Source organism: Diplotaxodon limnothrissa, linkage group LG19, assembly GCF_057381915.1.
Source record: "Diplotaxodon limnothrissa isolate DT_005_m linkage group LG19, D_limnothrissa_male_GT1.1, whole genome shotgun sequence".
Lineage (NCBI taxonomy): Eukaryota > Metazoa > Chordata > Actinopteri > Cichliformes > Cichlidae > Diplotaxodon > Diplotaxodon limnothrissa.
The window spans coordinates 20,878,853-20,906,325 of record NC_140614.1 but is presented as its reverse complement, the minus strand read 5'-3'; the positions used below and the strand labels follow the sequence as shown (position 1 = coordinate 20,906,325).

The following is a 27,473-nucleotide window of genomic DNA, read 5'->3' as shown; positions in this document are numbered from 1 at the left end:
CTTTAATTACTTGTGTTGCAATATCGCTGCGCTTTACCCAGTCTAGGACCTGATAGGATCTAGTGAGCATGGAAACTGTTACATAAGCAAACAAGATTGTATTTTTTCAGTATTAAGGTGGCTAGCTAAGGGCTAAGAGACAACAGAAATTCACAAGAAAACAAAAACTGAGTCCAAAGTTGAATGAATTTAACTACAAATTCACTAATTACTGATTACGTAAGCAAAATAATCAGTTTTTCTGGCCTTTGTTTCATACACATTCAGATGCATTTTGTTTCTGGCTTCATTTTTGTCTTCAGTAATTAAAAAGCATGGTCTATTGGGCCAACATCAAATGACTGGCCTGGGCATTGAAGAACATCCCATTTCTTTGCCATGATAAACTCTTGGGTTTCTCTTGGGTCATTATCCATTTGCCCTGTGAAACAGTATCTGATTAGTTTAGCAAAATCTGTCTGGACAGCCCTTTACACTTTATAATTTATCTACTATTTCTATTAGCAGTCACATCGTTAATAAACAGAGGTGGCTAGTTCCATTGGGAACCATACCATAATACTGACTCTACCATGTTTGACAGATAATGTGATATTCTTTGGATCATGAGCTGTTTTTGTCCTTCTTCACACTTTTCTCTTCCCATCTTTTTGTGAAAAGGTAATATTAGTTTCATCTGCCCAAATATATATATATTTTTTTCAGAACTGTTCAGGCTCCTCATGAGTTTAATCTGTCCTTCCTGGTCTTGGGTTTGCACCTTGCTCTACACAATCTTTCTCTTAAATGTGGACTTTTAAAATGAAACACCTACCTCTTTGAGAGTGTACATGACTTGGTTAGATGGCATGAACACTCGTGACCATGGAAATAATTCTGTGATCATCACTTTTAGTTGTCATTTATAGTCTTTCACACCTTTTCGTGTTGCTGAGCTGGTCACTGCATTCCTTCTCTGTACCAGATTGTTGATTTGGGCACTCCTACGTTTTCTCTCTCTGTCCCTGAAATGTTTATTTTGGTTTTCAGCTAATGTTGTCTCCTTCACTTCAATTGACATCACTATGGATATTGAGACGTCTACTAAATGTTCAGCACTTCAATTTCAGATCGTTTAGCTGCTTAGTTTGTCATGGAATAATGGAACAATGGATCTCACCTGCTCATTAAAAAAAGTGTCCAATTACCCGTGAACACAATTATTAGTATCCTAATGTGATACTGTACCAAATCAGTGAACAGTTATAGCATAACTAAACGATAAAATGGGCTTGATGTCAAAGAATGTATTTTATTTTAGAATTTTATTTCCTTTCTTTCACCTTTCTGTTTTTTTGGCTTTTATTTCAGTTTTGATTAAATGTTTTGTTATAAGTCATTTAAAACCTGCAAACAAACACTTGTGTCACAAATCAGTGACGTTCCCCTTTAAACTGAGCTTCAGTCAAAAATCTTTTGGCTCTAAACTTGGCCAGACTGGACTTTGAGAGAAAGCAGAGGCAGTTGTTACTGCGGTCCCCGATAAGAGGCTGGAGAGTTTAAAAGAAAAATGGCAGAACAACCGGATTCAACTGCAATTTCTTGTGCAAAAGCTCTCTCATCTTTTGTCGAAAAAGGAAAAGCTCTGCTGGACCTTGCTGAGAAGGAAAGCAGGGAAGGTAGGTCACACAAGTGTACATAAAAATAGACACCAGTCGTCAAACAATTTATGGACGTAGCATGAGCAGGGGTTGCAGAAGTCCTATCAATCATTATACATAAAGAATCCTCTGAAACAGATGGTTAGCTGCTAACTTCATGCACTTTGTGACGCACAGGCTCGTGCCAAGAATTCGTCAGGCAGAAAATCCGCATAGAGCGTAAACAGTCACTGCTGGGTCTGATTGAAGCCGGTGCAACTCTGTACAACAGGTCTAAAGTCCCACCTTCAGTTTAACTAAGCAGCCTCTTCTGTTAAACCTTATTATATTTAATATTTTTAGCTAAAATATGTAATGAAGTGTTATATTTCAGGCCCATTTTTTCTGCTTCACAGCCTGTCTGTTAAACAAAAAAAGGATGCAGAGGATCTCTGGAGCAAAAATACAAAGTAAGAGCACAAAAATTCAACTTGTACAATGTATCGAGGTATTATCATCTAGATTACATGACAAAGGCCAAATCAGCTGTAGCCTGTGCTGTCACAATTGCTGTGCATCCAATCACTGATTCACATAGTACAGTAAGTCACAGCCTTAATAAACTGACATGACCCCTGAAAACTATTCTGCATGATGTTCCCAGCTGTGCTGCTTTGAGAGAAGCTCTTCAGGACTTTAAAGAGCTCGAAGTGAGTTCTTTTAATACAAAATGTAAAATATTTTTAAAAAGCATACTCACCACGGTCGTTTTACGTAGTGCAGCCAATGTACCGCAGGTGCAGTGGGATGCCTTTCTACAGCGTTTGGATGATGAGCTACAACTGAGTCCTAAAATACACAATGTCGATCATCAATCAAAATGCATTTCACCAGATACGCCGCTCATCGATGCCAGAACTGGAGAGTGGGTTTGATGAAAGTCTTTAATGCTTCCACACTTATTAAAAAAGCATAACAATGAACCTCATATATCTGCCAGTTTTTATGCGTCATTGGTGCTGTCTGCTTTGCACCTTTATATTTTACTGAGGCTTTGTGTTTGACAGAACAGTAACGCTGCAGAAATATCTTGGGAGAGGTAAGAAGATATTGCTGGTGTTAATCCGTCAGTTCTCCTGTCTGCTCTGCCGTCTACACGTTCAAGATCTGCAGAAGAATCAAGTAAACATCACACACCTAATAACAATGCTTAACCAAAAAAATGATTACCAAAGAGTTATAAGGTGAAAACCTTGCATATCTCAACATGCTGTGCAGTGTGTCTTTAAGGGAGGGAAACAGGGAGAAAGTGGTAACAGGTCTTGAGCCCAAATTTAAAAGTTTTGGGTCTAAATGTAATTAGTGTGTGTAGAGGAAACCATTAAAGAGAAAGTAGTGAGTATCTACAGTCATCCGTAATACATGACTCTATCATGATATGGGGCTGCATTTCAATCAGTGGTGTTGGGATTCTTGTCAATAAATGGTATTATGAATGTAGAAAAGTATCATCAGATGTTGATACACCACACAATAATACCATCTGAAAGTCGTCCGATTGACAGTGATCCCAAAAACACTGCTAATGCAGTAAAAGTAAACATTGATAGATAGAAAAACACACAATGAAACATAATTAGGCATACACTGGCCTCCCCACATCCTGGACTCATTATTGAAGCAGTGTTTGATCATTCAGTTTAATCAAATTCAATAGTTTTATTTATATAGCACCAAAATCCCAACAATAGCCTCAAGGCTATCAGGCTTCCCCCCCCCCCCCCCCCCCCATTCTCTGTTAAGATACCAGAGAACGGAACAAAAGGCAGCAACATCCAAAGAAGAGTTTTGAATGCCCTAAGTTCAAAGTACACATGCTGTTTTTGCCCCATACACTGTGTTCCTATTTTCTTTTTTTCAGTAAACTGTTGGCTCAAGACTTCTGCACCATGGTGTATATGCAGTGTGATATTCTCATAAATATCTACAATCAGCTGATCTCTAAAATCCCCCAGTACAGTATATAAAACTTACATATACTTTTATCTCTAATGTTACTTTGCAGAGTTCTCTGGATGCACACTCAGTACAAGTGGTGGTCATTTCGTTTGGCTGTCAGGAGGGAGCATCACACTGGGTAGAGCAAACAGGCTGTCAGTACGACATGCTGCTGAATCCCAGTAGAAAGGTCAGGGGTCAACATCAGACAATACACATTTCAGTCTTTGATGAATAAATAAATTAACTCATTGTTTGGTATTGCAGATGTATAGTGCATTTGGTCTGGGAGCATCTCTGCAGAAAGTGTTAAACTTCGGTAACATGCTGATCTACTCTGAATATGTAGCGAACGACATGGAGTTTCCACGAGAGCTTCCGTGGATTCAAGACGACATGTTTCAGGTCATCAGAATTCAATATGACTATTTTGTGCAACACATCTATCTATGTATTAATGAATTCTAAGAGGTGATAGAGAAATTCACTAAATTTTCACCACAAAGAAAGACTTTTAAGATTTATGAATAATTTCTCGTTACTGTCATTTGTTCCAGCTGGGAGGCAACTTTGTTTTGGACGAACATGGAAGGGTGTTGTTCTCTCACCGCTGCCAGAGTCCAATAGACCGACCCTCAGTGGAGGACATTTTATCTGCACAGTGAATATTAAAATCCTTCATGCACGGCATGACTTAATTAAAGGAAAAAAGAAACAGATGATGTCAGCTGATTCATTCTTTGTATCAAGTTAAGATAAATGTGATTATTAAGCCACCTTTGAAACGATAATTTTGTGAGAACTGCTTTAAAGGTATTACTTTTTTTTTATACAGTGCTGTGAAAAAGTATTTTCCACCTTTTAGATTTCTTCATTTTTTCCTTATTTGTCATATGTATATCTTTCAGATCATGAAAAAAATGTCAGTACTGGACAAAGATAACCCAAAGATAACCCCAAATAAAATTATTTTATTTATTAAGGGAAAAAAGTTATCCAAATCTACATGTGAAAAAGTAATTGCCCTTAAACCTAATAACTGATTGTGCCACCCTTGGCAGCAATCAAGCGTTAGCAAGAACTGGCAATGAGTCTCTCACATCGCTGTGGAGGAATCTTGGCTGCTGCTCTTTGAAGAATTGTTTTAATTCAGCCACATTGTAGGATTTTCAAGCATGTACGGCCTCTTTGAGGTTATGCCACAGCATCTTAATCAGATTTAAGTTTGGATTTTGATAAGGTCACTCCAAGCCTTTATTTTAGTTTTGGTATTTTTTAGCCATTCAGATATCCTGCTGTATTAAGTGAATCAAGTGAGCTTGAACTTCAGTGTATAAACTGATGACTGGACATTCAGGACCTTCTGGTAGAGAGCAGAATTCACAATCAATTACAAAACGTAATGGAGGCACAAGCAGCAAACCAGCCAAAGAGACCAGATTCAGATTAAAAGTTTAAAGATAAGATGATGAAATAGGAAGTACATTAAATGTTTGCGTGGGTTCCCTCCGGGTACTCCGGCTTCCTCCCACCGTCCAAAGACATGCAGCTTGTGGGGATAGGTTAATTGGATAATCCAAATTGTCACTAGGTGTGAATGTGAGTGTGAATGGTTGTCTGTCCCTGTGTGTTGGCCCTGCGACAGACTGGCGACCTGTCCAGGGTGTACCCCGCCTCTCGCCCTATGACAGCTGGGATAGGCTCCAGCGCCCCCCGCGACCCTGAAAAAGGATAAGCGGAAGCGAATGGATGGATGGATGGATTAAATATGAAAACGTATGACAGACACAATATCACTGCACTGTCCCAGTTTTCCACTTGGAACTCTTGGATTGCATTAACACTACGGGTAACTTGCACATATGTCAAGGCATCTAAGTGTTTAACGACACACAGCCCTTTTAAATTACAGCTCCACAGTAAGAGTATGCATCCTAAACATGTCCGAAGTGCACATCTGTCACCCACTGACTGCATGTAATGCATTGTCACATGAAACAAAAAGTGCAAACTGCTGAGTGGTTGAAGTCCAACATCAGGTAATAATAACAAACTACAACTTATGGTTGGGTTTCCACAGTTTGCAATTGCTTACACAGCATTGCGAAAATGAGGTGATGCAGCACAGCCTCTATTCTAAGGTCTGAAGCCTCTTTTGTCCTTTGATAAGTGATAAAACCTGGTGTATAAATGAAGTCCATTTAAACATGGCATTTTAACTTAAAAAGCATACATTTTGCAGAAACAATAACTGTTTTCAACTTTAAAATCTGATGTTAAAACTGCTACTTCTCATATCTGAGTTTCAATCAATGATTAGAAAATGATGCAAGAAAAATTCTCGCCAAATTTGCAATAGCAGAAGAAGAGCAGTTCAAAAATATATCTTAACGATAAAAATCAAGATGAAGGCTGAAGGCAGAAAATGCACCTCTGCAGACATAAATCACAGGATCAAGCTTCATAATGCTGCATGTTTAATGACATAAGCCTGCGCAAAACCCTTGAAATGATGAGCAGTAAACTCAAGAGTTATAAAAAAAAGCAGGCCTTTGATCAAGACTCTTCTTAGACATCTTCAGACTAGAACTGCTTAAGAGACCCATCATTTTAAGACAGTCCTTAATCACCAGAGATGGCAAACGTGGACAAACTCATCATGCAGATATGAGACTTTGGGCCATTCCAGAGGAAGATTGCCACACTTGATAGTTTTCGCTTTTGTACTTGTTGGAGTTGTTTTCTTAGGCCACACTCTGGATCACTGGTGCTGGAGTCATGGATCTGAGGGCCTCTGGGAGGAATGTGGATGGAGTGATGTCAAGGTGCGGGACGTGACCATTCCCCACTCAGAACAGTCTGGATCTTTCAGCCGTTGTGAGAGATTTGCAGTGGACTGGAGCGAAAGCCAAAAGAAATATGATGAACTTGACTGGCAGCGGATTGCTAATGCAACCCAGACGGTGGCGTGCGAAAGCAGATGGGTGTTAACCGCACTACTATTGTTTTAAAGGTAAATGGTCATTTTTTTCCTATTTCTCCAATGATGTTATAGTATGATGCCATATATCTTTAAATTGATTTTACAGCTGTTGTAATTGAGCTCATGGGTTGCGTTTGCATTAGACTGATTCATGTTTTGACTACTTGAGAAGAAACTCATTGCATCACATGTAATATTCATGTGATGTTGTGTAACTCTGGAACATGACCTAATCTGTCCTGCAGCTAAAAATAAAACAAGTGAGCCATGTTACCATGAGAGTTTTAAAGAAATCCATTTTCAGTTGTGAAAAGAAGTCTTTTCCTGGATCTAAACTTTCAAATATTGCCCCCCTTGCTATTCTCATCACACACATTCGTTTGTGTTCTTTGGTTTTTACTAGGTTTATTTTACTGTTATAGTCATGAAATCACAAAGGAAAACAGTGTTAATCTTTGTGTTTCTTGGAATTCCTTCCCACCTAGTTTTTAGATCCTGGCTCGCCGACATGAATCAAGTTTCCCTGGCATGTGGATTTTTCATTGGAACTTTTGTGACAGGTTACCCAGCTGTCAGGTTATAATAAACCTATGACAATAGGTGCACCAATGACAACACATTTTTTTCTTTTCACCAACAAATCAATTTAGGCATACCCCTCTAACTCATTGACCCTAGATGACGTCACCGACTGATTTATGGACCTTTTTGATTGCTCGTTTAGCATTTTAGTCATTTCATCACTCTTTTAAAACAAGATATCAAATCACTGAGGATATAAAGTAGCAACTTACAGGGTAGCAATGCCTAAATCTTTCCTTGGATTGTCATCTGATTTACTTTAAATTGGAAAATAATTTATAAAATGATCATGATTTTGTACTAAGTAGGGCTTAAAACTAGCGATTCCAACTATAATCTCATAATCAAAATGAATAGTGACATATCAAATCAAGTGAAAACTACACAATGATTTCTTTTACATTTTTATACTTTTATTTTTTAACTAGAGAACCCCCTGTTGGCCACTAGATAGAATGGAGGTTTAAGGAGCCCTATTCTTAGACTTAGCAGCTATCTATCCATCTTTTACACTAGGTTGTTGGCTGCGAAAGATCAAATCTACCCTTTGATGATTAATTTAGCATATTTTGTCACATATTGTCTCCTTTGTTGTGTTAGACTGATCCGCTTTCAATGTTCTGCTAAAACATGTTATTTTCTTTACGTAGTGATTGAGTTCTTTGGGTCCAACAACAGGAAATTTGTGGCCATGGTGATTTGAACTTCCTACTCTATTGGCATGGTTATCCTGCCTGGCTGGTCTGGCTTACTTCCTGTCCTCCTGGAAGACTCTGCAGCTGGCCATGAGTCTTCTTTGCATCCTGTTTATCTCAAACCATTGGTATGAATATAATTTTCCTTCAATGTGACACATTCAATGCTTAATCTTCACTTCATATTCACGCTGAGTCCAATAGTAAGTTGTGTTATGTTTGTTAAAAGGATCCACACTGGTTGTTTTCACAACAAAGAACTACGGAGGCCATGAAAGTTGCTGCAAACAATGCTAAATGCAATGGGAAATGTTTACCACATGATCTACCAGAGGTATGACAACATTTTTGAACAACTGTATAATCTTATTAACATAGGAGATGCAATTTACAAATGGAATATTTTAACAGTCTATTAAAATGTTTTTAGATCATTCATTAGGAGTAAAAGAAGGAAGTACACCCAATTATGTCAATTATGGACTTGTTCAGGACACCAAATATAAGAAAAAACACTCTAATTTTAATGTATACTTGGTAAATCAGTCTGAAACTACAATTAAGGATTTTATGTTTTTATACATCACAATGGTACCATACTATAATTCTTTGATCCAGGTTTACAAGCACGTAACAATGTCTTCTTGGATTTTTTTCTGTGCTGTGGTGGAGCTTCCCATTGGGCTCATATTTTATCTGCTGGTCAACAAGGGTTTGATGCTCCCTCAGATACTCACTTTCACCATGGCCATTTTGGTTTTGAAATTGAAGGTGACAAGTGAAGGATGGATCTGACTGTGCAGCTAGACGTTTATCGGCTAACAGTTTACAGACAAAGAGTATAGGAGTATAGGAGCTTTTAGAGCTGAACTGATTTCACCCAGTGAACAACTGCTAGGAACCACTCGCCAACCAGTGGTTGTATCACATTCACATTATTGGAGACATCTCAAAAGCAATGTGCACTTGCATCATGTGTGAAATCTCTGTAGGCAAAAGTCTACCAGTCCTTTCAACCACCGATATCGCCCTCTGGTGCCCATTACAAAAAGAGCAGGTTTAAAACACTTCTATATTGGCTTCACTTTTCAGACCAATGTGGCTCTAACTTCCTGTTGTCAGTTTTAATTTCTCACAGAAATCTGGGTGTGTCAGTGTGTTCATCAGCTAGTGGCACTGGAGCCATTGTAGCCCCATTCCTGCTATACAGACTGGCCAGTATGTGGCTGGAGCTGCCTCTGGTTCTTTACAGTTAATTTAAAGTTTTTGATCTACCTGCGACTATTTTGTATATAGTAAAATTTACAGTATTTAGCATATTACATATGTTATCTTTGTTTCAGGTGTGATGTTGATGTGGTACAGTGTACAGGAGATGTCTATAGTTGCCCTGCCAGAGATCATAGAATTGATTTGCAGAAATGTTTCAGGATAATGAAAAATAAATTTCAAAACATGAAATAGAAATGTGCTGAAAAAAACACTGGAGGAGGGAGGAAGACAGCAGAAAGAAAATCAGTGTTTGATGTCTAAGAGACAAGAGTGTGCTTAAAAAGCCCAGTTTTCCAATTAGGCATTTGCCGCAGAGAGATTCATGTTCGAAGTCCTTCATTTTTGTTTGTGTGCGCTTTCTGACAGGAAGAAAGAGAAATCGAAATATGCAGAGGGAAACAGCTTGATGAAAGTCTGACGCTTCACAGAGAAAAACATTAGTGGATTTTTTTCTGCAGATGTCCTGTGTTTACAATACACTGAACAGTAGCTTCACAGCCAGTGAAAAGTTATTTAAAACTGCCGTGGTTGTGCAGACTTGTGTTACATTCATATGAAGTGTTAACTAGAAATATAGACACTGTGAAGTGATGAAACACACAAGGTGTTATTGACAGTCAAATGAATAAGGGAGCAGCACCTTTATGTCTCCTTGAGATAAAAGGGGTGTTAAAACTAAAAAAAAACCCCTCAGGTATTTGAGTTACAGACCCAAACACCAAATACGCAATTTTGCCAGCATGTAGCCATTTATAAAACACTTTGGCCCCTACAAGACCCTTATGTTGTACTATCATTTTTGTTCCTTTTATTGATTGTGTTTAATAAACACCTCTTTCATCAATTCAGCTCTATATTGGTTTATCTATACATCCATCCCACTACCACAACTCAGTGAACCTGGTTCTGAAATGCAGATGCAATAGCTTTCTTTTGTTACTTTCACATGCACTGTTTACCCGCCTGTAACCCTGTTCCAATGTGATTGGTCATTAGAGCTACATATAGCTGCATTGAGCTTTGTGAGATAGTGTTATCCTGTTCAAATTAGTCATCAGAAGATTGGTATAATGTAGTAATATAGGGATCGACATGTTCAGCAACAATACCAAGGCTATGGCATTTAAACGTGGTCAGTTGGTACCAAAGTGTGCCAAGAAAACATTCTCCACACCATTACACCATTATATGTTTATATAACCTTATATATAAAACACTGTATAAACTAAGCTTTTAAATGAAATAAATAAATATATATATATATATATATATATATTAGGGGTGCAACGATACACAAAATTCACGGTTCGGTTCGGTTCGATACTTTGGTGTCACGGTTCGATGTTTTTTCGATACAAAAAAAATGTTCATGCCTTTTTAATTTGTCATTTATTAAAATTATAAATATATATTTTAACTCAAAAGTACAGTTTTTAAATTTAACCCTAACCCTTGTGCGCGTTTTTTATTTTGACAGCTAATGCGCAACTATATATATATATATATATATATATATATATATATATATATATATATATATATATATATATATATATATATATATATAGTTATTCTCCTGGGCTGGAGCTTCGATGTGTTCATCAAACAGACAATAATGGAAGAAACTTTAATGTAGTTTTTTGTTTTTCTGCTTCTCTGAGAAATCTGCACATTCCATCATCCAGACAACAATACGCTTGATTGTTCATTTAAAAAAAGAAAAATCAATACTGTATGTATAATTGAGGATGGTTTTGTTACGCCTTTTGTTCCACCGAAGGTTTACCCAGAAAGCTTTGGAGCAGCCAACAAAAGCTGCCCCACATACATGGGAAGACATATAACTATAAATTGTGCTGAAAATCAATGGCATGCGTGAGAAATGGGATTCCCTCAAGCATAAACAATGCTGTGAAAAAAGAAAAAAAGAAAAAAAAGAGGTGACTGAGAAAAAAATTTTTCTCAGCAAAACACAATCTTTAAAGACAATTATGTTTGAAAGTGGTGAAAATAATGAAAAGAGAAGATGATAGATTAAATCTGTGCTGCCCGATAAACGTGGGAATTATTTTCTTGTATCAAATGTGTGATTAGGAAACTGTGTCTCTCACATAACAAAGATCCACTGACCTGTTAAATGAGGGCAGAGCGGTGAGGGGGCTTGAAGAGGGGATGAGTATGCGAGTATTAAGTAGGCAACTATGTTTAAGAATTCACTGCAGAGAACAATGTAAGTGGGGAATAGATTCGATGAGAGCTGCAGTCCTACTGAAACAGCCTGTTTTTGTAGGAAGGAGCTTTGCTGTTATTTAGAAAACAACTTTGAGGTTGGTTGTTAAAAATGCCCGAAGAGGACGAACAAGATAAGTTAGGGAAAGTCATCAGACAGTGGAACAATAACAGACTGGACTTGTTTGAAATTAGCCAACCCGACGAGGTGAGGAACACAAAATATCTGTGTTTGTGAAGGTTTCTGTATTTTCTGTCAGTGCCACAGTTTTAGATGTAGTTTCAAAGATAAAAATGTTTTTCTACTTTTAATTATTGGTGCTATTTGATATTATAAGACACAGACATGTTACTTTAAAAGCTCATTTAAAAATGACTAATGAACAATTCAGTTAGCCGATCAATAGAAAGTATTTAGATATTCAGTTTTTCAAATTTATTTATATCAAATTCTGGCATTTACTCTTAAATTTAAAGCTTCTTAAATTTCTGGATTTACTGGTTATTATTACAGAAGAATCAGCTGCGTACTTTTGGCCTTTACATTTCTGGTCTGATCAGATGTTTTGCCACTAGCACATTCTTGTTGCTGTTTCACTTTTTATGTTCCAAAACAGGAAAATTATCTGTTGTAAAATAACTGAAATATTCGTGGTTAATAGGGAAAATGTTTATTTATATGTGTGCTATATTATATTCACCCACCAGCCACAGTTTTCAAACCACTGAAATATGAAGTTATTTAGTTAGTATGTAGTTATTCTTTTTACTGAGGTGGCCAGGCTGAGACTTTTCCTTGCACTGGAGGGTTACAGAAATTTTAATTGGAAGTGCTCTTAACTGATTTTTTAGTTTTATCTGTTGAAGCTCTGAAGATAAATACAAATGTAATGAATAGTAGAGGTTCTGCAAAAAAAGGTTCTCACTGATAAATTACTGGTTGAGCCAGTGAACTTGTGTGCAACATCCCACTGAGCTTCACTATGTCTGAGCGGTGACCAGACTTTAGCAGCCAGTGGCTCTGTGAGGATGGACTTTGATAAGACAATCTGTGAAGGCAAGAGAATTGCATCTCCAAAACAACGGGTCTTGTTGGTAGTGCTTAGTGCCTACCAACTGGGTAAAGGAATAAGAGATGGGTGAACAGATCCAAAGCTCTGCAAAAGTAGGCTGATGTTGTTTAATCCTGCAAAAGAGCTACTGTAGCCAAAATTGCAGAACACACAGAAAGTCTGTGTTTGAAAATAGCCCCAACATTTAAATACAGAAGCTTCCGAGGGCCTGTTTAGCTCACTGGGTTGAGTCTCTGCTTTTAATCATATTGCATAAAGTTACTGTAGAAGCCTGGGTCTGACTCTGCCCTGAGGCCATTTATTGCGTGTCTTCTCCTTGCTCTTGCTCCCAAATTTCCTGTCTTCTCTCCACTGTCCTATCAATTAAAGGCTAAACCCCAAAAGTATATAAAAATACAGAAGCCTCTATTCACTTTCATTATCACTTAGTTCGAGGTCACAGAGGGGCATGGCTGGAGCATATCCCAGCTGTCACTGGGCAGGTGCAGGTGGGGTACACCCTAGAAAGGGTGTACCCCAGGGAAACTGGAGTATCCAGCCTACACAGGCACAAAAATAACATGCAAACTCCACAAAGAAAGGCCTCAGGCTGTTAGTAACAGTAATTTCATAATTTCAGTAAAATGATAATTTTCTTTTCCCCCCAAATAAATGTCACATATTTGTTTGTTATGAGGTTAGAAAACAACAGAAGACACCACTTAGGGAAATTATAATGTCTATTTTTATCTGATTAAGTTTAACTGGTGATGGAAATTACAGTTGGCTGGAGTCACAGGATACGTGGGTCTTCTTCCATCTTAACAACATGTATTTATATACACAATTGCTTGAAATGATGATCTTGGAATCTGCAGTTGTTTTAAAAAAGGCTCTAACAGACCTTCACAGGGTGTGTATATCTACTTTTCCATCGTTCTGAGTATTGGTCAATCCACTGAGTGCTGTCAAACAAATGCTTTTCGAAGAAAAACTACCAGTCGTACTTGATCATGATTACTAATGAGAAGTTAACAGGCCTTGGCCTTGCCAACTTAAAAGACATTGTGGAAACTCCAGCATCACTTATTAAAATATTTTTTGTGAGTGTATAAAGAAAATCCAAAATAAATTAAAACTTTGCACCCAATTCTTGTTTTTTAAGGTCATTAAAGATGTATACTGTATAATTATTCCGCCCTGAAAAAACAACAGCTCAGTAAAATCATTAAAAGCCTAAAATTACCATAAAACTAATTGTACATAAACTTCAGAGCACAACTGTATAGAGGACAGCAGAAACTGTAAATCTTGCTCTGCTCATTTAACTTACATTTAGCGTAAGCTGTACTGCCTGTTTCTCTCTGCGGGGCTATAACCAGCTGATCACAATTCAAATGTTCTCTTAACTCCAAGCTCCAAGTCTTAGAAAACAGACTTTTTCTCAGTTGGAATCCTGTTTTTAGCTTCAGATTTAAGGGGTCGTTTGTTTTGTTTTAGACATGAGGAGCAGCAGGAACGGTTCTCAGGGACATTCTGAAAGCTTTTTAAATTCCTAAATAGAAAACAGCTCTTTATAAAGACTAAATTGGTCCATTCCTTTTCAAAGTCTATTCACCTTCACAGTTAAGGAAGGACACAGAAGGATAGAAAAGCGTGTTTTTTTTTAATGCAATAAAAAAGGTAAATTTAATGAACAGAAAACACAGGACACAGTTCAAAGCTGTCATGTATGACTGGTTACCCTGCATATACTCAAGCTGCTGGTTCAAACTTCGTCTTAGTTCTTTCACGACTGCAGTAATATGAAAGGCAAACACGCAAAACACTCTAAAAACGTCACGTTTCTTGGCAGAATCTGGAATTTCATGGCGTGATGCGCTTCTACTTCGAGGACCCTGCTGAAGGCAACGTGGCCACGAAGTGTCTGCGCGTCTGCAGCAACTCAGTGACTCGTGAGATCATTGACATGCTGTCAGAGAAATTCAGGCCCGACATGAAAATGCTGACTACTAGTTATGCCCTGTATGAAATCCACAACAACAGGGGTAAGCAATTAACTCAAGAGAAAACAGGTGACGACACTGCATGTTTCTGGCTGCTTATTTGCTTTTATAGTGGCATGTGTGGGTAATACTGAAATGTCAGTTTTATCATTATGTTAATATTTTTAAAACAAGATATAAAGGAGTAATCAAGCACAGCCACGTGCTCTAGTCGCTTATATGATTCAGTAACTAAGCTCTTCCTGCTTTCTATGTTTTGTATGGAAGAAGAACGCAAGCTGGATCTGAATGAGAGACCTTTAGTTGTGCAATTAAACTGGAACTCAGCCAACAGAGAAGGACGCTTTGTGCTCAAGAAAGACAAGGACAGTGTGGAGGTAACTCTAACACCCATCGAACCTGAATTATAACTGTAACGTACTGTCTGACACCCGCGCCATCGTTTTATGTGTTTAACAATAAAGGAAAAGTTCGAGGAGAAAGAGAAAGGAGGCTTCATACAAAACTTTAAGAGGACGCTGTCAAGAAAAGGAAAGAAGAAAGAGAGGAACAGCAACACAGATGACAAAGCTTCAGAGGATGAGAATGGGTAAAACGTTTCATTGTTCGCAGTTTTTACTTCTTATTTGCCAGACTACCAGTGTCACACCTACCGAACCATCAGAATAACATCCTCTCCTTTTAAATTATTATCCAGGCCAGCTGAAAGTTCACTCAACAATGACAGCATTTGCTTGTCTAACATTGATGCACAGAAATTTTGCACAGAAAAGAAAAGACCACAGAGGCAGGCTGCTGCAGGTGAGTAACCTTAACACTACAGAGTGGATCATAAATGTCTTGGACACTGTCTGGCATATTTAAATTCTAAATCCAAATCTAATTGTGAACTTTCAGATCAAGCTGGATTACCGATTGGCGTTCAGTTCTCTGATAACTGTGAGTATGAAATAAGCATTTTATAGTTTGATACAAGGCATTTGCAGACTCTCTCATAATGTCCTCCTGCCCCCTGCTGGTGTCTTTTACACATTTAGTTGCAGAGCCCTTCCTGTGTGCAGTTATAAATTACACCAACAGCTCCACCGTTCACTTCAAGCTCTCGCCTGCATACGTCCTCTACGCCGCATGCCGGTTTGCTCTACAACGCCGGTACGGTCAAGACTCTCGAACCTCAGAGCACGCAGACAGTGTAACCTCGATCAGTAACAAAATGGTGTCGATGACAGGGAAGGTCATTCAGGCAAGTGTATGACAGATTCTGTGACATTTGCAAATATTAACTTCAAGGAAATGTCACTTTATTGTTTAATTTAAATTATGTCTACAGTCAAGGTGGACTTTCAGACGCTGACACTTCAGAATTATGTTTGCAGGTGTTCTTTAAGTTTGCACGATGCTCATATGTGGGCTACATTTACCTTTCCAGAGGCAGCAGACCATTGGAGGGGCTCTCGCCTTCTGGATGGCCAACTCCTCTGAGCTGCTAAACTTCCTCAAGCATGACCAAGACCTCAGCCCACTGACACAGCAGAGCCAGCTGGACCTGTCCCACCTGGTGCACAAAGCCTACAGGTAGACACGACACAATCAGGCCATAGCCTTCTGTTTGACTTGAACATGTCATTTTCTTAATTTTTTCACTTTGTTTAATATGATCTAAAGATGTGTTTTTATATGTGGTGAAACAAGTAAAAACAAGAACTTTAGAGAGGACTTACTGTGTTTTTCATTATATCTGCTGTTACACAAGTATAAGGACACGTTTCTGAAAGTTTTTTCTTCTCCTGGCTCTGTATGATGTCAGTGAGAGGGAATATAGCCCCTGCCCACCTGCTGTTTAAAACTTTAAAATCTTGTTTGCATATTTATGCGCAACTACATTATATTTTTGTATCTTATGTATGTTACTCTGATTTGATCTAATCTTATGCATAGTGTCACCCAAAGTCTAATTGTTATACTTTTTACTCCAGTTGTCTGCTACAGTGTCTGCAGAATGAGCTGAGGAAACATTTGCCAACCTTTCTGATTGATCCTGAGCAATATGGTTCCCTGCCAGCTGGTATAGGTGCAGGTTTGGTTATTAAATTAGCATATATTTAATTCACTTATTTTACTAAGTGAACTGTTTTTGGATCCTTGACTTTACTAAACGGTCTATTTTCTGTCTTCCTGTTGCAGAAATGGTGCTTAACACTTTGATGAACACCATGTCTCTGTTGCGCCGTTGTCAGGTCAACCCTGCCCTAACCATCCAGCTCTTCTCTCAGCTCTTTCACTACATCAGCGTCTGGCTTTTCAATCAGCTCATGAGCCCTGAAGCCAGCACCCCAGGCCTGCACTCCCACTACTGGGGAGCTGCTCTCCGTCAGAGGCTCACAACCATCGAAGCCTGGGCAGAGAGACAGGGCCTGGAGCTGGCAGCTGACTGCCACCTGGGCCACATCATCCAGGTATGCAACTCTCTGTTTGAATACTGTTAAAACAGTAGCACTTTTTACCAAAACTAAAAATTTCTACCTCAAAAATGATTTAAACCTGAACCAGGTTTTATTTTTTCTAATACGAAGAGCTTTCGACAGATGTATTATTGGCTTTAATTTACGGCGCGTTTCATTTGGTTAAAGCCGTTAAAATAGCATTGCCTGGCTGTTTCTAGGCAACCACCCTCCTGACCATGAACAAGTACTCAATGCAGGATGCGAAGGACATCCAGACAACCTGTTTCAAGCTGAACTCACTGCAGCTGCACATGCTGCTGGCTGGCTACCTCTATGCAACCAATGAGCCACACATCCCCCCTGTGAGTACCTTCAGTCTGCTCTTCCACTTCCACTCATGCTTGTAAATCCTTGAAAGAAAAGGTCCAACTCTAAAGATCAGTTAGTCAAATTATGTGAAACACATTTTCACGTGACAGAGAAAACAGTACGCTGGCATAAACGTAGGGTTAGTGTGCCTTGCTGAATTAAAAGCTTCACCACAGAAAAGGAGTGCCGCTGTATAGATCTGTGTGAATAATTAATGGTGAATAATATGATAATGAATAATATATAAGAAATAGTAAATTGAGCTGTCATATTACTTTATTCGGGAGTTTGAGAACAAATGTTTACGCCGACTATCCATCATGTCCCATCATGCTCGATCAGGTAACAGCTCAGAGAGATACCAATTAATGCTTATTAATGCTAAGTAACATACAACAAAGGCAGAGGACAGGGCTATAGCTTTTGTTGTACGCCTAAATCAAAAAGTCAAAAGCCACCAACAGTGCAAACACAGCAAAGTCCAGTTTAATGTCTTGAATTGGCTGAAGTAACCCCTTGCAGTCTCAGGAAGCACCCACCACACCCCTAATAATCCACAACTTAAAGCTTTAGTAAAATCTGTGAGTTGAAAATGTGTGGCGGCTGTAGCTCAGGAGGTAGAGAAGGTCATCTGCCAATGGGAAGGTTGATAGTTTGCATCCTAAATTATCCTTGGGGAAGTACTGAACCTCAAGTTGTCTTAACTGGAATGTAAATATTAGAAAGAAAACAATTAAATAAAAAAGAAGTGCTTTTGAATGAGGCAAAGATTTACAACATAAACTGGGGAATTAGCTGAAAACTCTTCTAACAGAATATATTCAAACTTTTTAATGCTTCTGAAATCTATGAAAATGGACTCGCTTTTGGAAGCCAGCCTCAAGTGGACATTTGAGGAACTGCAGGTTTTTTTTTTTGTCCTTCCACAGTGGTGTCGTTGTTCCATTTGTATAAACTAAGTCATCGAAAAGTCCAACAGTTATATCAACACCTCTAAAACGTTCACTCTAAAAACCGCCCCATGGTAACGTTAACTAGGGTATGATTTACTGCATCTAATATTAGATTGTGTTAGTGGTTCCTTAGGAAAGACTGAACACCTCATGTGTGAGGTATTTTGAGCATGTTTGACTGGGAGGAGACTGAGCAGCAGATTCGCGATGTGCGAGAGAGGTTTTGCCTCTTGGTTGGCTTGAGAATGTCTGGGTGTAGGCAGTACATGAGAAGAAGAACTGAGCATCGTGAGGCGGACATGCAGCAGAACAGAGGAATAGTTTTAGCTAAGACTTACAAGATTATTAGAAATAATTTTTTTTTTACAGTGCATATAAAACAAAGCATTACATCTGTCCAAAAACTAATTTTAACTAAGCAATACTGAATATACAGTATTTTAACTATATTAACTGTAACTGATAAATCTTTAACTTATATTATTGCTGCTGTTCTTTATAACTAGCACCAATACCTGCTCCATTACTATAGTTGCCTGAAGGTAACAGCACTCATTTGCAACTGAGGTCTGAGATCAGGGTCCTTTTCCAGATTTTGAGTCCCAGCCGATTGGATATCCGTTTCCTGAAGCCTTGCCACATAATGACTAATAGCAATCTACTCTATACAGCACATCGACCTTTTCCTGAAATATTTCAGCTGCGTGATCCGCTGCCTGTCCTCACTGCAGGATTTGATCAATGCTGTAGTGACAGCTGCCGAGGCCTCAGCAGATAACCTGATTCGGAGCGAAGGACAGGACATCCAGCTGCAGGAGAGCCTCGACCTCCACCTGCCCTTCCTGCTGCCGGAGGGAGGATACTCCTGTGAGACTGTGAGAGGAATCCCTCAGGGGTTTAGAGAGTTTTTGGAGCCAATGTGCCAAAAAGGTATGGATTTTTAAAAATTCAGATTACGGTAAGCGACTGTACTTAAACCTAAAATGGGATCTTTGCTTCACCATATTACATCCTTCTCTTACAGGTCTCTGCTCTTTAACACCCCAGCCAAACTCCAAAGGGGACTGGACCATTTATTTCAGCGAATCTGACCCTTCTGTAGAGAGTACATATTTGGTAAACGAAAACAAAAAAGAAACACATGGCCCAAGATGTGTTGAAATATGATTTTACTTTGACTTAAGGGTGCATAATTTCTTCTTTGACAGGCAGCACATAGGCAGCCAGAGATTATGACGATCACACTGAACAAACCTTTGAACAGTGGGATGGGGGTCAGCATTGTAGCTGCCAAGGTGACCGTTCGTTTATTCCTGACTATTTCTTAGTTTTTAGCATTTTAGTATTCACTACTACAGATGTCAAAAACAGCCTGCCTCTTATTTTGCTGCAGGGAGCTGGGCAGTGTACCCTCGGGATCTATATTAAATCCATCGTCAAGGGAGGACCGGCTGAAATGGTGAGAATAAACACAGTTTAGGTCCATCTTTGAAAAAGAGGAGCAGAATTTTCAATGAACTGCGGAAGTACGCACTTAATCAAACTGTGTCTCTTTACTCTGTCTAGAATGGCCAGTTAACTGCTGGAGATCAGCTGCTCAGTGTGGATGGTCAAAGCCTGGTTGGTCTCAGCCAAGAAAGGTAGCTACTGCACACCAGCCAGGGAAATGTTTAGCTATTCTTATTTTTTCTTTTTGAAAGCAGGACGGTGGTTAGTCTAAGCTGAAAACTGCAGGAGAGATCATAAGTGAATAAGAATAACCCTGACTTATTCTCTTTTACAATTAGTGAAACTTGTACAGACACTGATATTCCCATCATATAATGTCATATTGAAATAACGGTTTGGCCTCCAGTGATTAATATATTGCTTTAAAATCTCGAGATAAAGAAAACTAAAGCTTTTTCCCCAATTTGAGTGATCCTGACTTCTGACCTTGAAGCATTACATTCCAAAATTGTGTATTTTCTCATGTTTTCCCATATTAATAGAGCAGAATAGACTGAAATCTTTGGCCTCTGCAGTCTGTAAAAACTCATGCTTCATGCAGTGTGTGATTTTCCAAAACTTTTTATTGCGTCACTGTGACAGTGTAGGGCGTAGTCTTGAAAACATAAATAATAAAGTGTGTTGCTCTTTCTGTTCCCTTTAATATGATACATTATACTGAATTTCATGAACTATTTGTCTTCTTTTCCCCCCCAAAACTGCAATGTAAATATTAGACGCACAACACAGGTTAGCTGGTTGAGAGTAGCATGTTTTTAACTTTACAAATGCCAAAATTTAAGAATGTTTTAGCCAAGTTTAAGTATTTAGTAATTCCGAAACAATCTCTAAACTGTGACATTAATGAAAAGTAACCTTATTAATCTTACACTGGTTTAGGGCAGCAGCGATCATGATGCAAACTGGCCCCATTGTGACCTTACAGGTTGCAAAATTTGCAGCGAGTTACCACGGCCTAGAAGCCCTGCTGAGAGAATCCACCCCAGAGAAGACTACAGGCAAGCACCAGTACACTCAAATCAAACCTCAGCTTTTTTTCCATTACTTTCTACCTTCTTTTACCTGACAAAGACCTTTTCTTGCCTCATAAGGGGAGAGAGACCACGCTAAGCCAAACAATAAAGCCTGCATAAAGTACAGCACAGAGGACCACAGTCCCTCAGAGCAGCTCCATGGAGGCAATCGAAGGAAGAAACAGCAGATAATGCAGAGGAACAGACAATTTTATCGCTCCAACCCCAACATGGCCGGTGGGCGCTCTTCTCCTGTTGTCACTTTTTGTTGCTGAGCGCTAACCGCACATATTTCTTACTGTTAAATATGCATAACATTGGAGAGCGAGTCATAATAACAGCTGCAGTACTTTTATTTTCTTCTTATTACAGCAGACTTTTGCCTGGAGGATGGCGATAAACTTGTTGACCCTTTCACAGGAAACAGCACCGCTTCTGTGTCCACTAAAAATCTTTGCTCTGATGTGAGATTATTATTAATATTATCGTTGTTGACTAATGTTTTTAACACATTTTCAGTGACTTGTCAGGCCATATACATTTAAATATTTAAGGATTCAGCGTAACACTTTTTCCTTTCTTGTGGTCAGAAATTCCACTGGGAATACTTGACACTACCGAACCCTAGATCCCAGGACAGGAATGTATCTGAACCTAGCAAACCACAGCAAACTTTCCAAGTGTCTTTGAAACCTTTAGCTGGACAGAGCTCCAATAGATCTCTAAACGTCATGGTAAGTTTTGGTGTACCAAGACATTAAAAGAAATACATAAGCAAAGTCATAATAGTACAGCTAGAAAGAATTACATTAAAATCTCTTTATTTATCCCCCTCTAGCGCCAAGCCCTCTCTCAGGAGAACTTGTGTACAGACAGTGGACGCCCCCTGCTGGACAAAAGTCAGAGCAAGTGGACACAGAAGGATCAGGGTGCAAAGCAAACTGAGAACTACTGCACGTCTTTCCCTATCCGCTCTTGTCTTTCTACTCATGACATCCTCTCTGATAACAGCTCCCCCACAAATCAGCAGCAGGTCAGCCGTGTAAGCTGTGCCGGTGTCTGGAGAACCCCTTTTTCACAACACTCAACATCCACACCTTCAATCCAGCCGATACGCATCGACATCCCCCTAACAAGAGCAGCAAGCCACCAGTCAAATCCTCCACTCACTACTTTCCAGCAGAGTTCTTCGTCGCTGGCAGTGAAGATGAGCCGAACTCTTCAAATCAATGGACACAAGCAGAATCCTCAAAGCCAAGCTAGTAGTACTTCTGCATGTCCAGTATCTCCAACTAAGAAGCTACTTCAGCCCTCACTTTCATCACAAAAACTCAACACGCACAGAGATCAAGTAGCAAAACCTCAAGTGAGTATCACTCCAACAAAGCATGTTTCCTTCCAAGAACCTCCCTGTTCACAGAAAAAGAGCACAGGTCCAATGAAACAGAAAGACCCTCTGGATATGTCTGATCCTTGGAAGAGGGAAGCCCAGGAGAAGCTGGAGAAGCAGCAGAGGCTTGAAGCGGTGGAGTTCCTGCAGCAGGAGATGCAAGAGCTTCAGGCTAAAGCTAAGCGCACGGCGGAGGAGAACGACCGACTCCGAAAGCTCAACCTGGAGTGGCAGTTTCAGAAGAGGCTGCAGGAAATTCAGCAGAGAGGAGATGATGAGGATGAAGATAACGATTTGGACATGATGGTGATGATACAGCAGCTAGAGAACAGCATGTCACAGGCCAAGGTTAAAGAGAAAACACACTGAAAACTTTACTTTCTGAGCCTGTTTTTTGTGTATGCTGTTCAGACACTGTTAATACACAACACTGTTGGAACCTCTTCCGATTCCTATTTAGGTCACACAGCTCGTCTAATTTAAAGCTGAACACAGAGACGCCCAAAAGTTTTTGTGGTATTAAGTAAAGTGTATTAAAGGGAGCCTAGTATGGTAATTTATTCTAGGACTTTAGTAGAGAGTGTTAAGAAAAAAAGTCAGCTTTAAATTATTTGTTTATATACACTCTTCATGTACCTAAATATCATAGCAAAATGGGGCTTTTAATGATTTCTTTGATTGGTTCTTTTTCCAGGGTGGAATGATTCAAAATACAAGAATTCGATGGACTTTATTTTGAGTTTCTCTAAACCACACGGTTTATATACCGAAGTTTAAATACAGCCTCGAGTATACATAGACTCTTAAGTTTTGTTGATGGTTCCAAGGCCTATTAACTTCTCATTCGTCATCATGGTTGACTATAACTAGAATTTTCTCTTTGTCAGCATAAAAGGGATTTGATTGACGGCACTCGTTGGATTGATCAACGCGAAAGTCTAAAGAACTCAGTGAAGATTTAAGGAGAACTGTAGCTTTACACATGTTGGCAGGTCTTTTGGAGCCATTTCTAAGCAACTATAGAGACCGAGATCATCAGTTCAAACAAATGTTAATGAGTAAAAGAAAGATGTGTCACCACTTTGGTCTGGAAGAAGACCCAAATTGTCATATTTGGATGAAAGGAAACTGGTTAAGAAACCACCAAGGCTCAACCCTGCCATGAACTGGAAACTGCTGGAACACCAGCATCACTGTCCACAGTGAAGCCAATTTTACATCCCTATGGATGTAAATTTCACCTCAAATCAACAGCTAGATGTTTGAAGTTTGAACAAAACTGGGTGCTCCAACAGGACAATGATCCCATATACACATAAAAATGGTTTTGGAAAGGATAACTCAGGCTAACATTAAGCTTCTGCAATGGCCTTCCCATTCCTTGACCTCAACCCCATTGAAAATCTGTGGATTAGGCTTAAAAGCCAGGTTTATGCCAGGAAGCCAGCCAGTTTCAATGAACTCTACCTATTCTGCCAAGAAGAGAGGTCAGATATGCAGCCAGATTCATGCCAGAAACGTATTGACTGAATGTGTATGGTCAAGGTGCAACTTGCTACTGGAAATTTCAATTCAAATTCAATCTTATGCACCCAATTCTTGATGTTTTAAGTCAATAAAGACGTTTGCTGTACAATCATTCTACCCTTGGAAAAAGAACATTCCAAAGAAAAGGAAATTATTAAAGAAAACATTAAAAGGTCAAAATTACCAAGAAGTTCATGTCCATAATGAACCTAACCATAACTAACATATCTAACCATAGCTGTACATGCATACTTCTGTAATGACAAATTTATTTGTGGATACAACTAAAAAACACCCAATAATTTGCATTATTGTCTTTTATTTCCTGGTTCAGAACAACACAAGAAGCTCTAGTGGGAAGGACAAAACGGAAAAGCAGACGGGAACTCACCTCTCCAAAAAGGAAGATGAAGAAAAGAGAGGTGATCCTTAATTCACACATTAAAGAAAAGTGAATGTTGTTGTGTCAGTTTTGTTTATTCAGAAAAGTATGTGTGCATATCAGCTATGTCATTTGATTCTAACTGGGAAAATGTCCATGTTTTTGGCAGCTCAGCGATTAAGTGGATTAGCTCATGATGTTCATCAAGCAGCATCAAAAGAGTGAGTTTACACTTTTTTTGGCACACAAAGCGGAACATTAATCTAATTCCGGGGTGGGGGAACTCCAGGCCTCAAGGGCCGGTTTCCTGCAGGTTTAAGGTATGTCCTTGATCCAACACAGCTGATTTAAATGGCTAAATTACCTCCTCAACATGTCATGAAGTTCTCCAGAGGCCTGGTAATGAACTAATCATTTGATTCAGGTGTGTTGACCCAGGTGATATCTAAAACCTGCTGGACACTGGCCCTTGAGGCCTGGAATTCCCCATCCCTGATCTAATTTAACAGGCAGCTACTAATGCCACATTTCTTCTCAAGAAGACTTAATGATACATCTGCACACAGTGGTGCAAAATAGAACGGAATAATATCCCTGAGTAAAATAAATCTATAAAGTAAAGTCCCCTTTATAAATACATTCTAAAACAGCACAGGATGTTTGTTTCACCCGTATGTGATATAATTCAGGTATCTCTCATGTGATGGTTGTATTTGCAGAAACCAGGAGGAGAAAATGAAGAGAGCGTCGGCTCCTGAGAAGCTAACATTCAAGGAGCGCCAGCGTCTTTTTTCCTTGGCGTCCAGTTCATAAACAGAAAGCTCAGAAGACAAAAATGTTTAAATTAAAAAAAATTATTTCCTAGCATCATGACAGCATCTATTAATCAAATGTCCCAAGGGCAAAAAATGGGTAATTTTAACATAATATTGTTCAGCACTGTTGTTCCTTCTTGTATTTTCTTAATAGGTAATAAAATGTTCATTTAGGAGTAGTTAAGGCACTTCTTACATCATTTTCTTATTAACAGTAACTATTTGCTGCTTCTTTTAGTGGAAGCAGTTAATCAATGTTACTTAATGCGCTGATAAAACTGCACCACTGCCTTCTCTTGTTCGTGAGTTTCAATTGAACCTTGCCGCAGTCTACGGATCTCGTTGATCGCGTCAATCCCAGAAATCTTCCTGGTCTTCACCAGGTAGCAGGCCAGCATTGTCCCTGTTCTCCCATGACCATGCATGCAGTGAACTGCCACACCCTGTAGAAAACAATACAATCACTATTTGAGTCAGTTATCTATAAAGTATCCCTGAATATTTTGGGGGTTATGGAGTATTTCTTCTAGGCTTGCTGTTCCCAGAATGGATAAATTATATTACTAATGCTATGTAATACATTTTAAAAATAATCTATTATCCCCCCCCCCTTTGGGCTCTTGGCAGAGTGTAGCACTTAGCTATGTTAGGGGAAAACCTGCAAAAGAAGACGTTTGTTTACAGGAATGAAATTTAATGTCAAATGTTTTAAGTTACAGTACTGAGGTAGCATACAACTGTTAAATGCATAACCATCCATCATGCACAGCCTGTCAGCATCTGAGATCTTACCTCACCCTTGGAGTTGCCCTCTTCCACAATAGAGAGGAATCTATCAATCTGATTGGGTGAAGGAGGAGTAAAGTCAACTATCTTGATGTGGTGAAGCTGTAACTCTGGGCATGAGTCATGGTTGGGTGGTTTCCTCTCACAGAGGCAAACCAGGTGCTTGATGCCATTGTCCACCATATACCGGTATTCACATGGCATCCTGGGCATCGCCAGTCCAGCCAGTTTGCCTGGCTCCACCCAGGAGAAGTTGTGTGGAGCAAAGGAGGCCATAACTATTCAACTGAGGAGAGGGCAGAGCATAGGTTTACTTTATAAACATTCAGTCTATATTAACAATATACGAAACAGTAAAATAAAACCATAATCTTAGTCTGAAACTGTTGATGTCACAAGTGGGATTCGAACCCTCACTTCCAGGAAAGTGTTTTTAATTTATGTATTTTTTTTTTATCGTGTCACAACCCGCCTCAAAGTGTCTCAATCGGGACACTAAAAACTGATTTGATCTTTCTGAGGATAACATGTAAACTTCACATAGATACAGACAAAGCAACAACGACTTTTACATCTTAAATATATCAGTAAACAGTCGGGAAAGAGCGCTAAAATAAGATGCCAAGAGTGACACTGTGCAGCTGTCTACTTTACGTTAGCATAATGCTATTGACTAGGCTAGACAGTCCAGTGACTCATTGAGGGATTAGTTTAATAGGGTTACAAATGTAGCATTATACGGCACAGGTCTGGTACGGAAATACACTTCAGGCCTTACCAGACTTTACCTGTTTGTTTTCAGAGATTAGAAAAGCAAGTGACAAAAGGTAACCCCTAGCTAAACTTTAGCAATGGTATGATGAAACTAAGCACCTCGCAGATTTGTAAAGACAACTCGGGCGAGGAATTCACCCTATAGCAATTAGCTTCCCTATAGACAATGAATGTCTATTACCTGTCAAAAAGTCCTGAGAATTACTCATGGTTTACTGATGAATGCACTCTAGGGACTCTTGTTCAAACCGCCTCACCCTGTCTGTCAAGCTAGTTACTACGTTCGCCGTTAGCACGTACCGTAGACAACTTAATAGCAGCTACTTCACAATTTCGCTGATAACTACTACGATTCTACAAGAGTAAAACTGGAAAGACACGTATCTAACCAAGGCTAGATTGTGTCTGTTGCAATGCTAGGTATGACGCGCCAGGCAATCAATCAATCGGTGAGGGAAGCGGCTGTCAAGTTCTTCAATGAAAATCATCTTACTTGTTGTAATGGATATTTAGCTGCCTGCTAATGACAGAGAGGATTTCTGATTTCAGTTCAGCGCCTTCACAGTGGGATGAATTGTTGTTTTAGTAGCACAATATACAATAACACAATTATAAGTGTGCAGATTGCTATGATCGACTTTAAAAGATGGTCTAGCCGTTTCTGTTTGAAAGTCAGGATGGCCGAGCGGTCTAAGGCGCTGCGTTCAGGTCGCAGTCTCCCCTGGAGGCGTGGGTTCGAATCCCACTTCTGACAATAACCTTTTTACATTTTTTGATACAAGAATCTGGTTTTATTTCACCGTTTTGTTTATGATTAATGCTGACTGACTGTGAAGGTTCTCAGTCATTAATGCTGACTGACTCCTTGTTTGTGGCCCATAGAATCAACCCACACTGACAAGCTAAAGTTCTGGTTTTGATTCAGTGACCTTAATGACTGTTATGTAGTGTTAAGAGATATGGATTTTTTATGTTAAATCTAGCTAGTCTACAACTTTTTATTTTACATTTTAAATGCAAATAATAATGATTTAAAATGAAAATTAGGAAAACCTAAATGTAATTCGTGCAGTTG

The 27,473-nt window shown here is 39.1% G+C and overlaps 4 protein-coding genes and 1 non-coding gene across 10 annotated transcripts; 4 read left to right on the top strand and 1 right to left on the bottom strand.

Moving 5' to 3' along the window:
* The first annotated feature begins 1,481 nt into the window (after positions 1-1,481).
* LOC146612116 (peroxiredoxin-like 2C) lies at positions 1,482-4,299 on the top strand. Of its 2 annotated transcripts, XM_085343736.1 has the most exons (9): positions 1,482-1,658; positions 1,818-1,911; positions 2,036-2,089; positions 2,284-2,329; positions 2,417-2,544; positions 2,687-2,801; positions 3,685-3,807; positions 3,885-4,022; positions 4,175-4,299. In XM_085343736.1, the coding sequence occupies exons 1-9, from the start codon at positions 1,550-1,552 to the stop codon at positions 4,280-4,282; spliced, it is 915 nt and encodes a 304-aa protein (XP_085199862.1). In that variant the 5' UTR covers positions 1,482-1,549; the 3' UTR covers positions 4,283-4,299. The 2 variants fall into 2 exon arrangements, with proteins under 2 accessions (XP_085199862.1, XP_085199863.1); XM_085343737.1 differs by lacking the exon at positions 2,284-2,329 and having other exon boundaries at positions 2,398-2,544.
* Positions 4,300-6,252: 1,953 nt separating this feature from the next.
* slc22a3 (solute carrier family 22 member 3) lies at positions 6,253-7,195 on the top strand. Its single transcript, XM_085343740.1, is given in 4 exon segments — positions 6,253-6,320; positions 6,322-6,603; positions 6,905-6,916; positions 7,039-7,195. Coding segments are annotated over 4 exon segments (507 nt in total). The 3' UTR covers positions 7,184-7,195.
* On the top strand, positions 6,575-25,019 carry afdnb (afadin, adherens junction formation factor b). 4 transcript variants are annotated; one of them, XM_085343732.1, is made up of 26 exons: positions 6,575-6,630; positions 7,861-8,005; positions 8,107-8,211; positions 14,286-14,478; positions 14,704-14,813; positions 14,901-15,025; positions 15,134-15,237; positions 15,334-15,375; positions 15,474-15,685; positions 15,866-16,011; positions 16,413-16,513; positions 16,621-16,892; positions 17,099-17,242; positions 18,934-19,132; positions 19,227-19,318; positions 19,411-19,497; positions 19,596-19,661; positions 19,769-19,842; positions 20,591-20,709; positions 20,803-20,961; positions 21,097-21,188; positions 21,315-21,458; positions 21,563-22,462; positions 23,976-24,063; positions 24,193-24,244; positions 24,743-25,019. In XM_085343732.1, exons 2-26 carry the CDS (start codon positions 7,904-7,906, stop codon positions 24,834-24,836), a joined length of 3,822 nt encoding a protein of 1,273 aa, XP_085199858.1. In that variant the 5' UTR covers positions 6,575-6,630; positions 7,861-7,903; the 3' UTR covers positions 24,837-25,019. The 4 variants fall into 4 exon arrangements, with proteins under 4 accessions (XP_085199858.1, XP_085199859.1, XP_085199861.1 ...); XM_085343733.1 differs by lacking the exon at positions 6,575-6,630 and having other exon boundaries at positions 7,899-8,005; positions 14,707-14,813; XM_085343735.1 differs by lacking the exon at positions 6,575-6,630 and having other exon boundaries at positions 7,899-8,005; positions 16,413-16,507.
* A 49-nt stretch (positions 25,020-25,068) lies between these two features.
* Positions 25,069-26,806, bottom strand: dusp23b (dual specificity phosphatase 23b). Of its 2 annotated transcripts, XM_085343738.1 has the most exons (3): positions 26,580-26,806; positions 25,631-25,910; positions 25,069-25,281 (listed from the first exon to the last, which is right to left on the bottom strand). In XM_085343738.1, the coding sequence occupies exons 2-3, from the start codon at positions 25,898-25,900 to the stop codon at positions 25,096-25,098; spliced, it is 456 nt and encodes a 151-aa protein (XP_085199864.1). In that variant the 5' UTR covers positions 25,901-25,910; positions 26,580-26,806; the 3' UTR covers positions 25,069-25,095. The 2 variants fall into 2 exon arrangements, with proteins under 2 accessions (XP_085199864.1, XP_085199865.1); XM_085343739.1 differs by lacking the exon at positions 26,580-26,806 and having other exon boundaries at positions 25,631-25,964.
* Positions 26,807-27,069: 263 nt separating this feature from the next.
* On the top strand, positions 27,070-27,152 carry trnal-cag (transfer RNA leucine (anticodon CAG)). Its single transcript has one exon. It is a non-coding gene; the product is annotated as a tRNA-Leu (tRNA).
* Positions 27,153-27,473: the final 321 nt, after the last annotated feature.

Coding starts and splice junctions, on each gene's coding strand:
- LOC146612116 (XM_085343736.1), top strand. CDS start 1,550: ATGGCAGAACAACCGGATTCAACTGCAATTTCTTGTGCAAAAGCTCTC. Junction 1,659..1,817: donor TGAGAAGGAAAGCAGGGAAG/GTAGGTCACACA, acceptor TGTGACGCACAG/GCTCGTGCCAAGAATTCGTC. Junction 2,090..2,283: donor CTCTGGAGCAAAAATACAAA/GTAAGAGCACAA, acceptor TGATGTTCCCAG/CTGTGCTGCTTTGAGAGAAG.
- afdnb (XM_085343732.1), top strand. CDS start 7,904: ATGGTTATCCTGCCTGGCTGGTCTGGCTTACTTCCTGTCCTCCTGGAA. Junction 19,498..19,595: donor TCAGCATTGTAGCTGCCAAG/GTGACCGTTCGT, acceptor ATTTTGCTGCAG/GGAGCTGGGCAGTGTACCCT. Junction 19,843..20,590: donor GTTGGTCTCAGCCAAGAAAG/GTAGCTACTGCA, acceptor ACACTGGTTTAG/GGCAGCAGCGATCATGATGC.
- dusp23b (XM_085343738.1), bottom strand. CDS start 25,900: ATGGCCTCCTTTGCTCCACACAACTTCTCCTGGGTGGAGCCAGGCAAA. Junction 25,282..25,630: donor AGGGCAACTCCAAGGGTGAG/GTAAGATCTCAG, acceptor TGTTTTCTACAG/GGTGTGGCAGTTCACTGCAT.